Source organism: Nicotiana tomentosiformis, chromosome 12 (assembly GCF_000390325.3).
Source record: "Nicotiana tomentosiformis chromosome 12, ASM39032v3, whole genome shotgun sequence".
In the NCBI taxonomy this organism is placed as follows: Eukaryota; Viridiplantae; Streptophyta; class Magnoliopsida; order Solanales; family Solanaceae; genus Nicotiana; species Nicotiana tomentosiformis.
In genome coordinates this window covers 107,317,306-107,331,415 of record NC_090823.1, presented here as the reverse complement: position 1 = coordinate 107,331,415, position 14,110 = coordinate 107,317,306, and the positions used below count along the sequence as shown (strand labels likewise).

Below are 14,110 nucleotides of genomic sequence, written 5' to 3'. Positions count from 1 at the left end.
AAATACTTGTACTAGAGAGGCGCAAGAGATTTTTTTTATCTATTTAACTAAATAAGATCAACATTCTTTACTTTTAAAAACTTACATTTTTTTCTTTTATTTATATTTTATTACTCAACTATATATATATATTATGTAATTTTTAAAAATCTGTATACTTATTAATATTGGGGTTGCGCATATAATAAGACTAGTTTATCAGTATAACTTTCAAGGGTATTAAATTAACCACCCTTAACCTACGTGGCTCCGACACTGGCGACTGTCGAGTGCTTTACCTAGTCCTTAAAATTAATAGGCAAAATGGCCTCTGAGCCACTTAAACTTGTACCGATTTTTTATCCCGGTAAACAAACTTATATATTTCCCATTTGAATACTCCAACTCATAAATTTGTAAACTAATAGACCCCTTCGATCGTTGACCATGTACATGTGGCGATCACAATGTCGATGTGGCCAAAATGAGTGTCAATCACGCACATAAGGAACGTGCATCAGATAATTGTAACAAAAAAAACTAAAATAAGAAGGACAAAAAAATGGCCTTCTGGCCACTTTAACTTGCATCTGATTTTCAACCCAGTAAAGAAACTTACATGTTTCCCACTTGAACACCTCAACTTGATAAAAGTATAAAAAATAGGCACCTCAAAATGAGCGTGTACCTTAATCGCTATGACATAATTGACACATTATGTTATTCGCCTATTATTGTTTGACATGTATAATTTGTGGGTCCTAATATTTATTTAACCATTTTATAAAAAAATTTAGGAAAACATTATGTCTCTTCTTTTTTGGGTGGCCACTAGCACCTTTCACCATGAACACCTCCTTCCTCCACCCTAAAACCCCCAAATCAATTAAAATAATCAGTGAAAATTCATCAATAGGAGTGACCAAAGGCCTTGCATGAGTATTCTCATAAATTCCCATCATTCTTCTTCAATTTTATCATCGTAGATATCACTATTTCGGTTAGTATCTCGCCTGAAATTTCTATAAAGTGTTGCTAACTCTCTCGTTCCTTCTCATTTAGCAAAAAAATAAATTTTTTGTTATATTCCCTTCAGAGACAGATTCCAAATCTCTTGAAATTGGATTAGCGATTGTCTGAAGTTTTGCCGGCACCAGCAAACTTGTAGGAGTGGTTTGTGGGCTTGGGCAAATTTTAAACCTTATCTATCCACCAAAAAGAAAAATGAAAAAAAAAAATCAAGATGGCTATTCCGACCAATCGATATACTTTTTTCCTCAATTTTGCATTCGTCGGTGTCCTTATTCCACCCATCTGTCCTGACGATCTATTCACATCTTATAGTAAAAGTGTGCTCTAGATACTAATGGTTGAAAGTGGTGTTTGGGATGACATTAATGAAAGTGGTGGTGATAATGTTTTTAAGGTGGTTTTTGAGTAAGATGAAGGGGGAAGAGGAAAAATTTGGAGAAAAGGAATGGAGAAGATGAAGAAATGGAGGGGGATGGCTGCAGAAGAAAGAGGGCTGGGGAAAGAGAAAGGGGAAGATGGGAAGGGTCCCAAAGTAGCTAGAAATGAGCTTTTTTCTTCTTCTTTTATTTTTATTTTATTTTTTGCTTTTCCTTCATTTATTTATTATTTGTAATTTTAACAAAAACAAATCTCATACTCATTATATACACACGCTTTATAGGCGTGATTAGCACGTATTTTTGCCACGTCAGTTAAATTGTTGCCACATAAGCATAGTCAACGATCAAATGAATTTAAAATTGTGTAAATGAATGAGTTGAGGTGTTAAAAAGAGAAACACCTAAATTTCTTTATCGGGTTGAAAAATGATTTATCGGGTTGAAAAATGAGTACAAGTTTAAGTGGTACCGATGCCGTTTTACCTTATTAAAAAGAAAGAAAACTCTCACGGTTAATTACCTCTTTCTTCTTCCCCTTATTTCTTCCCACCCCCTTCCCTACCCCTGCCCCCCAAACCCCACACCTTGTCTTCTTCTAATTTCTTATCTTCATCGTTCAAGCTTTCATGTCCATCTTTACTCACCATTTTTTTTTTCTTTTTCTACAAATCTTATGAGGACGATGTAGAAGAATTTATAATTCCTGAAATCATAAATTACAAAGGGCTATTGAAGAAGTTGTCTTGTATTATGATTATTGAGGTTATGTACAGCCGATTTGGTGGTGTTACAATTGGTGGAGTTGAGGTTGGTTCTTTGGTAATAGTGACAATTCCAGTAATTTTTTTGTTAATGATTGGGGGGTTTTCAGAGAGAATTTTGGAAAAATAATGGGAGAAAAATAAAAAATAGAAAATAATGATTAAACAGAAAAGAGATCCTCATAGAAGGAGATTTGATAAATTCTAACCACGACGATGGATGAAATCAGTGGTTCACGGTGGTGGTTTGATGGAGCTAGTATAGATTTTGAAGAAGAAAAAGAAAAACATTATTGGTTTAAGGTTGGTTGTGGTGATGAAACCATAAAACTGGTAGGGGAGAGAGAAGTAGAGAGGGAGGCGGAGGAGATGAGGCACTGGTGGTGGAAAGCTTTACGATAAAGAGGAAGATGAAAGTTTTCAAAATTGACTAAAAAAATTATAAAGTTGGCAAAATTAGTTTTTTAAAAAGGTGATCCCATAAATTATATGTGTCAAATAATAAAAAGCTAAGTATTTGACATGTCATCCAAGTCGATGTAAGTTTATTTATCGGGACGGTAAAATATAAGTTCAAGTAGAGTTCATTTTGCCAAATTAATATACACAAATGCATGTTGTGGAAACAAATTAATTATCTCAGAATTGTTGAAGCCCTTACTCCATAAGTGACCTAGTCTTCTCCCTGCTGCATCGCCGGTCCCGCACCCAGTCGCCGGCCTCCGTCGAATCGACGGCCACCAGTCATTATAAAAAGGTTAGTTCTCTTCCTTCTCTCACTTTTTTGAATGCTTAATTTTTGTTTCTTTATGGTTATTTGGTCTTTTTTAATATTGAATTAAATTGTTAAGTAATAAAAACAACAACGTAGCGATTTCAGATACTGAAATCATCTCGGAGGCATGCAAGTTCGATTTTTGATGATTTCATCAGACAAATGGTCAAAAACTATCAAGCACGAAATATCTTTTTTTTTTTGTGTGCGCGCGCGTTTTATATTGAAATTGTTTATTTATGTTGTATTGAAATTGTTTCTTAATTCATAAATTCTCCTTTTAGTATTCGTCTTAGTTTAGTTTATAAACTCTCGTTATCTTTTTGGTTTAGTTTATCATCTGTGTTATATTTTTAACTAATCTGCATTTTGCTTCAAAGAGATTTTAATTTGTCACTTTACTTTGAATTTCACAAGCTATTGTTTGAGTAAATAAATTCGAATTACTTTGAGAACATGCACAATCATCAAATGTACCAAATTTAAGGAATACTTTTTACTTGGTAAATTGATGAGATAACTGGAGTTTTTGCATTGTAATATCTTATTGCACTGAAATTAAAATTCGCATCTCCACTTTTCATTTTTTCATTTTTTTAATAATCAGTTAGTCTCTCTCCCATTCCATATGGCACACTTTTCTTTTTAGCTTGTCCTATGAGAGCGGCACTGTAATAACCCAACAGATTATTTTGACTTTCAGAATCTCGTTCCCCCATTTACTGCTCAATTTATACTTTATAATTATTTTGTGACTGACCGGGGTAGTTAGTTCGAGTCCGGTGAGGTTTTAGAATGGATTGGAACACTTAGTTCCAAAGTTTAAAACTTAAGTTGAAAGGTTGGCTGAATGTCGACCTATGTGTAAACGACCCCGGAATAGAATTTTGATGATTCCAACAACTCCGTATGGTGATTTTGGATTTAGGAGCGTGTTCGGAATTTTATTTGGAAGTCCGTAGTTAAATTAGGCTTGAAATGGCTAAAACAAGAATTTAAGTTTGGGAGTTTGACCGGGGAGTTGACTTTTTGACATCGGGGTCGGAATCCAGTTCCGAAAATTTTCATAGCTCCGTTATGTCATTTATGACTTGTGTGCAAAATTTGAGGTCAATCGGACTTGATTTGATAGGTTTCGGCATCGAATTTAGAAGTTGAAAATTTTAAATTTCATTAAACTTGAATTGGAGTATGATTCATGGTTTTAGCGTTGTTTGATGTGATTTGAGGTTTCGACTAAGTTTGTATGATGTTATAGGACTTGTTGGTGTATTTGGTTGAGATTCCGAGGGACTCGGGTGAGTTTCGGACGGCAAACAGATCATTTTTGACCTTTGGGAGATAGCTGATAGCTGCTGGTATTTTTCTTCTGGTTTCCTTATACGCGATCACATAGGTACATCCGCGATCGCGTAAGCTAATTTGGGGCAGAGGCGACTTTGTTCTACGCGATCGCGTGAAATGGTTTGCAATCGTGTAGGCTTGTTTGGGGCAGTGATGATTTTTGTTCTTCGCGATCGCATGAAGAGAGCTGCGATCGCGTAGATATGGGAGTTTGTTATTCGCGAACGCGTGAAGAAGGTCGCGATCGCGTAGAGTAAGTGGAGCAGAAGTGGAGGTCACGCGTTTGTGCTTCGCGATCTCGTGGACGAGTTCGCGATCGCGTAGGCCTGTGAGTTTGAGCTTCGCGATCGCGTGGACAAGTCCGCGATCGCGTAAGGTTAATTTGGGCAGTGGAAAAATTGTGTTTCGCGATCGCGTGAGAAGGTTCGCGATCGCGTAGAGCAAATGACTGGGCAGAGAGTTTAAGTTCTGAAAATGGGACCATTTTTACCGATTTGGAGCTCGGATTGAGGCGATTTTTGGGAGATTTTCAGAAAAAACAACGGGGTAAGTGTTCTTAACTTAATATTGGTTAAATTACCCGAATCCATCACTGTTTTTATCATTTAATTGGTGAATTAAGTTGGAAAAATTTGAAAACCTTCTTGGATAAATTTGAGGATTTGAGGGCCGAATTGTTATCGGAATTTAGTAATTTTGGTATGGGTAGACTCGTGGTTGAATGGGCGTTCATATTTCGTAATTTTTGCCGAATTCCGAGATGTGGGCCCCACAGACGATTTTTGAGTTAAATTCGGATTTTTATTGAAAAATATAGTATTTTCTTATGAAATTGATTCCTATAATTTTTGGTGACTGTATCGAATTATTTTGGCTAGATTCGAGCAATTCAGAGTTGGATAATCGAGGAAAAGGCCTATTAGTGGATTAAATTGGAGCAAGTCGAGGTAAGTCTCTTGCCTAACCTTGTAAGGGGGAAATTACCCCAAAGGTGATTTAAATTAATAATTGTTGCTAATTGTGGGGGCTATGTACGCACGAAGTGACGAGAGTCCGTGCGTAGCTACTATTTATGCTAAAATCCGGGTAGTTGAGGACTCAAATCATGAATTACGTGTGTTAATTGTATCCTTTATTTAATTAATGTATTTGAACTATACTGTGAATTGTTAGGAAAAATAGTAAAAGATTGAAATCTCATATACTTGAATTTTTGTATAAATTAATTAATTGTTAAAAGAAATTGTACACCCTCTTGCATTAATCTCATAATATATATATCCTCATTCCGGAGGTACATAAGAAAATGTCCTCCTTTCTTGTGGAGCGGGCCGAACGCCTCGGCAGTATAGATGCATCTATGGATCGCGCCGCACGTCCCTCGGCAGTGTACACGACACTCTGGATCGGGTCGTACGACCTCGACAGAAATCGTGCCTAATAATAATAATTACACGATACCTTGATATTTTAATTGCAGCAAAATCCTCAGGGGTTGGCCTGGTGGCAATTGACTTGAGCCTTGGGGTTTGCTCCCTTTCAAAGTCTCAAGTTCGAAACCTACTGGGTGCAAACAATTTCTGAGGGCCATCGGACTGGATAAAAACCTGAATTAACCGTGGTGCACTTGCGGGAAACTCCTTGCCGAGGGCCTGTGCACCCCTGGGATTAGTCGGGGCTCAAAGAGACTCGGACACCCGGTGCAAATCAAATTTTTTTTTTAATTGCAGCTTGTGAAGTTACATAAATGGGGAATTGTCGTATTTGAAGGAATTTAATTATTTCTGCTGGTTAAGGAAAATTATTGTAAATTCTATAAATCATATTGATTTAAATATTTCTATTGTTATTTTATTTATTATATTTGACCCTTAGTGAGTGTCAAAGTCGACCTCTCGTCACTACCTCTTCGAGATTAGGCTTGATACTTACTGGGTACACGTTGTTTACGTACTCATGCTACACTTGCTGCACTTTTTTGTGCATGACCTGAGTCAGGTGATATAGTTGGAGGACCTATCGACGCGCATTCACGTTATCCAGAGGTTTAGTGGTGAGCTGCCTTTCTGAGTCGTTCTGCAGCAACTAGTGCCTCTTCTTGAAATTTTATCTGTCTATTATATTTCAGACAGTATTTGAAATTTTTGTGTAATCTACTAGATGCTCATACACTTGTGACACCAGGTCTTGACACACACACTAGTAGAATTTTTGGATTTAATTCTGTTCGTGTATTTTTTTCTAATTTACCAGATCTTTTTATATTGTCCTAATTCTTGCAAGTTGTAGGAGTTTAATTACTCGGTTAATTTTTAAAGAGTTGAATATGTGTTTAAATCACTAGTTGGCTTGCCTAGCTGTAGTATTGGACGCCATCACGACCTATAGATGAAATTGGGTCGTGACATGCACCTTTCTATATTTAGACTCCAAGTTTCAAAAGTCTCTTTTTTTGGGGTTAAACTTCATGCATGGACAAACATCGTTACAAAAATTGGAACAGAGGGAGTATTAGTGTTTGTACTTTATAAGATGGTCGTAATTTGTGCTGATTTTTGAATTTTTTGGTAGGATATAGGTATTTGCAATTCAATCCGTTTATGGAAACTGATAAGTGGAGAAGTTTTTCAGAAGGAACAAGTGATTCTGAAGGCTATGGGGAGGATCTTGATGATGATGACCATTGCTGTGCATATGCATCCACTGATATACCCAATTTGCAGTTCAGGTTTCACCTCTTCTGTTGGGAATTTTATCTTTATTATTAAAAAATTATTTCACAAATAACATACATGCAATTTTTTGCTTCAGGAAAGATATTTCAAGATCACGGTGGCTTGACCACTTAGGAATGGCTGAGGTCGTGGAGAGGAAGGGTGGATTGTGGACAACTACTGGAATAGTTCGTAATGGCAAGATATATTGCTTCATTGAAGAGACGTTGTAGGTGATGAAGATTCTCTTATATTATTAATATATACTAAATATAAAGATTAACTTTTGTTATCTCCTATTAGTTGAAGAGTTAAATACTGACTTCTAGTACAGGCATTATTTGGTAATAAGCCACGTCCAAATAAGAACAGGAGAAAAATACTCTGTTTTCAGCATATGTAGCATGTCTATTGTCTGATCAGAATTCAAATTTTAGATCTGTTTGGCATTTCTTTTCTTTTCAGAAAAAAGAAAATATTTTTCGGTGATATATCTTTAACAAACCTCAAAAGAGGTATGGCTGCTCTTGTTTTTAAAGGCTGCAAAAGTTGAAAATTGTGTAGTTCGTTTAATACATTGACACGCTTTTCGTTGATTCTTTTCTCATTGTTGGTTCTGTAAGTGAATTTTGGTAAGAAGATTGCTGATACTCTTAGGTCATATTTTTTCATTATACATCTCTAAGTTATGCTTGTTTATTTTAGTTGCACACCTGTCTACTGCTTCTACATATTAGAAATAGTAGTCTGTATGTAGAAGAGAGTAGAAGCCAATAGATAAAATTATACATATAGCAAGTGTCCTATTACAGGGGAGTTTTGTCTCTTACAATCTTATTTGTATTAGGAGTTAATATGAAAAAAATATGGTTTCATTTGAGAATTATCTTCTGCAATTGCCAGTGTGTTTAAAGAATGATACCTTTTTTTTTTTTTTTTTTTTTTGTGATGTAGATATCTGGCGGAAGTTGGGGCTCTACATCTCTTCAGTAACAATGACGCACCCCTATCTCTGGAACATATATATAATAGGGTTGCAGAAGGAAAAAGTGGATGTTCCTTGGAATATTTTGAAGTCTATAAGCACCTGAAATCTCTTGGTTATATAGTCGGGCGCCATGGTATTCCTTGGTCAGTTAGAAGGTCAAGTGTAAATTGTATTTCTAACCAAGACCTGCTGGAGACTGCTGAGATTGGATATAAAGAATCAAGAGACAGCATTCTCATCAGTGAAATGTTTAGTAATATGCAAATTGGTGGATTGAGAATGGTTTTTGATGTTTACCCTCCTAATAGTAGATTCCGAAAGTCTGCACCTGGTGATCCATGTTTTGTACTTTGTCTTGCGAGGTGGGATACCTTGTTAATGCGGTTCATTGTATTATGGTGCTAGTGCCTACTAAAATTTTCTGAATCTTTGCCTCCTATATTTTAGCTGATTATTATGTACAGGGATTTGAGATATACTAGTTAGCAATGCTGAATGTTTAAGAATAAGATGGATCACCAGATTGGATGATATTCTGGCATAAGTAGTTGTTTTAATATTTTCCTCTTTATCCCTCATTCCTAGCCTATCTAATTCCCTTCCTCCACTCTCTCTCCTGACTTGTCGATCCACATTAATTATCGATGTAGCTCTATTTTATGAGTAATGTATTTTCTTGTGCAGTGAGTATCCACCTTCCAAAGAAGAGATTGAAGATCTTGAGAGACATTCTCATGGTATTCCCTTGAAATTCTGTCTGGTTGAGCATGGGCGTGTGAGCTTTTTCTCATTCAGCAAAGTTGAGCTTCCTATCCTTCCATGACCCCGACCAGCAATGAATCCAAATATCGACATGCCTTGAGAAGAGCTATGGTACAATTGTGAATTTTAAGTTTGTGGATTGATGTTTCACCATTGTGTAATAGGCGTGTATTATTCAGACGATAAGCATGTCTGGCTTACGAATCAGGACCTAGTCTCCCGTGCTTATAACAAAACCAGAGTGTCTTGTCTTCTTTGCCCTCAATGTTTTTTTGTAAAAGTTGAAGGTTGGTTTATTTTATTGCCTAACATACGTGTTACACTCGTGAAATTTACTCTGGTCAAAAGTGATCAATCTGTTAAGGTGAGCTATCAAGGTATTTCTTTCTTTGCAAGAAACACTTCTATCCCTTGTTGAGTGAGGAAACCAATTTGTGCTTGGTCTTACCTGGTTGCCAACTTGTAAAACTAATGTTATCAGTGATGTTCCCATTAAATGGTCAGGCTGTATTCGCCAGGCTAATGCTGAGACTCCCATGGTTATGCTTTCCATGTATGAGTCCATCCCCATTAACTCATTGGAGAGCCCATTTCATCCATTTTCACATCTTTCTAATGATCTGGCTTTTGTTGTTTCTCCAGCAAAAGCAATTCCTGTTTCTGCTTAAAAAATTGGTACCATGATCATTTACCTACTTTCCTTCTGCCTTCAGTTTATAACCGTTAGTTGTTTTGAAGATTTTGTTACAAAAAAAAGTATAATATGAAGTGATTTTAACATAAAGGAAACTTTGACTGGATTTACCAAGCAAGGTACTAATGCTCCCTTCTATGCCTGATTCTACTGCTTCATAGCCCATAGGCCCCTGTTTTGTGATTTATTAACAGCTTAAGGTCCGTCATTGTTTTTATATCTCTTCTTTGTGAATTAGTCACCCTAGTTATATTGTTGATTAAAAAGAGAAACCGTGTTACTCCACCACAGTCAAAAATATTTACTTACTGCTAATATAGAACGAAAGGTCTTAACAATGGCGAAACCAAAGTTGTAGTAAAACAATTTTTTCAAATTTTATTCTCTTCAAAGAAGAGACGTAGATCCAGCAACTAAGGATTCATTTAGCTCTAGGTGATAGAATTTTTCCATTTCCCCGTATATTTGAGCTGCAACTGTTCAAAGCTATGAGCAACTTACTACAAGAGATAATTTCGAAGTGGCTGGTTTGTTGACAATTCTGGACTTCTATGTAGAGGATTTCATGAAACTGCACATATATGCCTTTGGTCATGACTAACTATTTTTCTGCCAAAAGTCCTCCACATGTCAGGACCACAATAGAGGGGTTTGGATGGTAAAAACTTATCCGCACTATGTGTAACGTGTCTTAATATATAATCTTATCATTATACCATAGTTAATAAAAACACATTCTCATTTTAATTTATGACTTTAACCATACTAAAATAGTATTGTTTCCTGCGAATACGGAATGCAGGTAAGTTGTTATCTATTTTGGATCCTTATTTTCGGATCGAGTTCCTCTCCGGTAGGACATCCTCCAGTGCATCTTTAGTAACTTGCACATGACAATGGCTGAAAGTTTTGGAAACTGCACATGCCAAAACAACTATCCTACTAAAGTATTACAACTATGACTTAGTGATCACCCAAAAACATTAAGATAATAAGAAAAAATTCACAAGCAATTGTATATAAACTTGTATGATTAGGCCAAAGCGTCGTACTTGAATTCTGGCTATGGCAATTAAATCCAAAGTTATTACCATCATTATTATTGTTTCGTTTTGCTGCAACCAGCTGTGTGAATCTTCATCTGATTTGAAGAGTTACAGTAACACAGAAAATGAATCTTCATTCATTGATGCTGGAAGGAAACTAGATCCAGTCAGGGATTTTGCTCGCTCAATTAATAGAAGAATGACGGAAGGCTGCCCTGGTTGCATTTTCTTTTGTTGCAATGACATTTGCTCGGTTATCCCTTGTGTCTAAACCCAAAATGCCACAAAGGATGCTTTCTATCTATTAAGCTCTATCATGTCCTCTGCTTTCTACTTTCTTTTTTCATCCCAGTACTGTTCAATAAAGGATGATTTCTTTTGTAAATCATTTCTCCGTTGAAGTATTTGTGGTTGTTCGGCGAGCTTTCAAGTTGTTTAGCTGGTTGTTCAACTACAATATTGGTTATTAAAACATTCCTTATTTGAAATTATGCAAAGTCCCTAATATGTAGGAACTTCATTCACCTAAGGAATTTATATTTTTAACTTTTTTTTAAAATCCTAATTAGACTATCCAAGACTAGACGTGTGCATGAATTTTCATTCTTTCGTCCTAATTTTTTTAATAATAAAAAAATAATAGCAATAATAATAATAATAATAATAATAATAATAATAATTATTATTATTATTACATAATATTTGAAAGCACCGATCAATATTGGACAAATTACTAACAAAGTATTTAAGTGGTTGACAAGAGTCAAGTACATTAATGATTTTACAAACACAAAAATCCAAAAAATGAAATATCAAATTAATTTTTTAACTCTTTGATAATATAATTTAGATAATAGTATAATTATAATTAATTATTTAAATTTGGATGAGCTAATATGAAGAATTTAAATCAACAAACAATGATTATTTCTTTTAATGTCGCGAATAAATAATTAAGCCTTTGTATTAACTAATTAAAAAAATCAATTTAATTATTTTTCATATTCATCATATAAGTAAAATAATTTTCAATCTGACAGATGTTATAGGATACATAAATTTGTTTTGATAAGAATAACATTAGCATATGACAAAATTGGTTATAATAGTATTAAGAGTCAAATTCGTAAAAATACAAACTTGAAGCAATAAGGAGGAAACAATATAATACTATTATTATTTTACAAATGACAACTCCTTTATGTTCTATATTAAATTATCTGCTATAAAAAATATAAGTCATTTAGACATTACATTGTCCCTTATCAATTTTTTCTATGAGCATAACACCAACCTCTTCATTCCTAAAATAGCAGCGAAATTTATTTTTTAATTTATTTTATTTGACAATTTTTTGTTGATAATAGTAATTATATTTTTTTGTTTATTTTCGTATTAGGTCATAGAAATAACAATATTCTTTTATAAGATATTTCTATAGAATTTCTAAGAAACTACAATAAGGCATTTAAGAACTCTTATGAAAGGAATTCTTTCTTCATTGAGCCAGCTAAATAAAATATTTAGTAGTCATCATTTCCAAGAATTTATATATTTTTTGTTAATTTTTATTTTAAAAGTCAAACACATTGTTTATTATTTTTTAAATATTTTGAAATACTATATTTTATTGATATAGGATATACTCACGAAGCGCGTACCCTAAGACTAGTACCATATTAAAATTACGAAAGCCCTTAGCGAAATATCGTTCACTTTTTTTTATCCTTTTTAAAATAGAGTTCACACTAGACAAAATATTCATTTAATTATTATCCTAATCTTTAGGACTTTAAAAGAAACTAAAATTTTGATTACTAGGTTTTTCCTTATTGAATTAAGAAATTCTAATATTAAGGACTTTAAAATAGATATTATTTAAGAGAAGTAAGAGTATTACGTTTCTTTTCCTTATATATCCTCACGGTAATTTTCATAGAAATATGTTCACATTGATTCTTCTTTTTAGGGAGCCTATAATTCTAACAAGATGTTTCTATATACTGTTACTACTAAAGCAAGATGCTTTGTACCTAATTAAATATTTATTCTAATTATTAAATATAGTTTTAAATATTACATCGGTATAAAGAGAATAATATTATGCTCGCGTAAGAAAAAAGTTCGAAAATAATTTATATCTTCTATACTATCATAAAAGCATGAAATATCAACACATAATTAAGTCTTTGAATTAATAAATCAACAAAAAAGTCAATTCAATTTTGTTTCAAAATTATTATATAAGTAAACTTATTTGCCAAGTTGATAAAACTCTTAAGGTACAAAAGTTGCTTTATATAATAAGAGCATTTGCCATGAAAGAAATAAGAAAATAGAGCAAAATCTATTATTGTCACGATCCAATTTCTCCTATAAACCGTGATGGCGCCTAACGTTACCGCTAGGCAAGCCACCAATGAACTAACCATGTGATTGTTTCTTTTAACAATTTAGAAATAGTTATTTTTTTAAGTATTAAATAAATAAAAAGTGAGAAATTTAATAAAATAAGGAGTAAACAATTTTAAGAACAAATGAGGTGAAGCAAATACTCAAAAATCATCAAGTGTCTACTAGCATAATTTTCAAGACCTAGTGTCACATGCGTAATGATCCGACTTGTCGTTTTAAGAATTTACGCACCGTTCAGCGACTAAAGGTCTCGAGCAACTTCGTAATATGTATTATGACCCGCAGGTGTGGTCGAGTTTGATTTTCGAAAGATTCAGAATTTAATTAAAAAAATAATTCTCATTTTTGAAACTTAAATGAAAAGAGTTGACCGGAGTTTTGACTTATGAGAAACCGACTCCGAAATGAAATTTTGATGATGTCAATAGCTTCGTATGGTAATTTCGGATTTAGGAGTATGTCCGAAAAATATTTTGAAAATCCGTAGTTAAATTAGGCTTGAAATGGCTAAAATAGAAATTCTAAGTTGGAAGTTTGACCGGGGGGTTGACTTTTTGATATCGGGGTCGAAATTTAATTTCTGAAGTTGGAATAGGTTCATAATGTCAATTATGACTTGTGTGCAAAATTTGAGGTCAATCGGACTTGATTTGATAGGTTTCGGCATCACATGTAGAAGTTTGAAATTTTGAAGTTCATTAGGCTTGAATCAATGTGCAATTTGTATTTTTAGCGTTGTTTGATGTGATTTGAGGGCTCGACTAAGTTCGTATGGTATTTTAGGACTTGTTGGTATGTTTGGTTGAGGTCCGGGGGGCCTCGGGTGTATTTCAGATGCTTATTGGATAAAAAAAATTGGACTTGTGTATTTGCTGAAGTTTAGGGTTTCTCGTGTTTTCACACTTGCGGTGGGGAGACCGCAGGTGCGGACTCGCATGTGCAGATGAAGGAGCGCAGATGCGGGATTTGGCAGCCCAGGCTGGGTTCGCAAGTGCGGAGCTGATTGCGCAGAAGCGGCCTCGCTTCTGCGATTGGTCTGTGCGCAGGAGCGATGAGGGTCGCAGGTGCGGTTCCTTGGTCGCAGGAGCGCATCCGCAGGTGCGGCGCTTCTCTCGCATATGCGGACCCAGGGGACTTATGCTAAGTCCGCACCTGTGATGGAATTTTCGCAGGTGCGACATCGTAGGTGCGATTGTAGGCCCACAAGTTCGAGGGTTTGA

At 34.7% G+C, this 14,110-nt stretch overlaps 1 protein-coding gene across 17 annotated transcripts; it reads left to right on the top strand.

Annotated features, from left to right (window-relative positions):
* Positions 1 to 799: 799 nt before the first annotated feature.
* On the top strand, positions 800 to 9,066 carry LOC104116146 (probable tRNA-splicing endonuclease subunit sen54). Of its 17 annotated transcripts, none has more exons than XM_070191633.1 (7): positions 800 to 2,909; positions 5,150 to 5,218; positions 6,270 to 6,324; positions 6,903 to 6,999; positions 7,083 to 7,214; positions 7,940 to 8,335; positions 8,658 to 9,066. In XM_070191633.1, exons 5-7 carry the CDS (start codon positions 7,123 to 7,125, stop codon positions 8,794 to 8,796), a joined length of 627 nt encoding a protein of 208 aa, XP_070047734.1. In that variant the 5' UTR covers positions 800 to 2,909; positions 5,150 to 5,218; positions 6,270 to 6,324; positions 6,903 to 6,999; positions 7,083 to 7,122; the 3' UTR covers positions 8,797 to 9,066. The 17 variants fall into 17 exon arrangements, with proteins under 17 accessions (XP_070047734.1, XP_033517200.1, XP_070047733.1 ...); XM_070191631.1 differs by having other exon boundaries at positions 802 to 2,909; positions 6,850 to 6,999; XM_070191630.1 differs by having other exon boundaries at positions 802 to 2,909; positions 6,843 to 6,999.
* Positions 9,067 to 14,110: the final 5,044 nt, after the last annotated feature.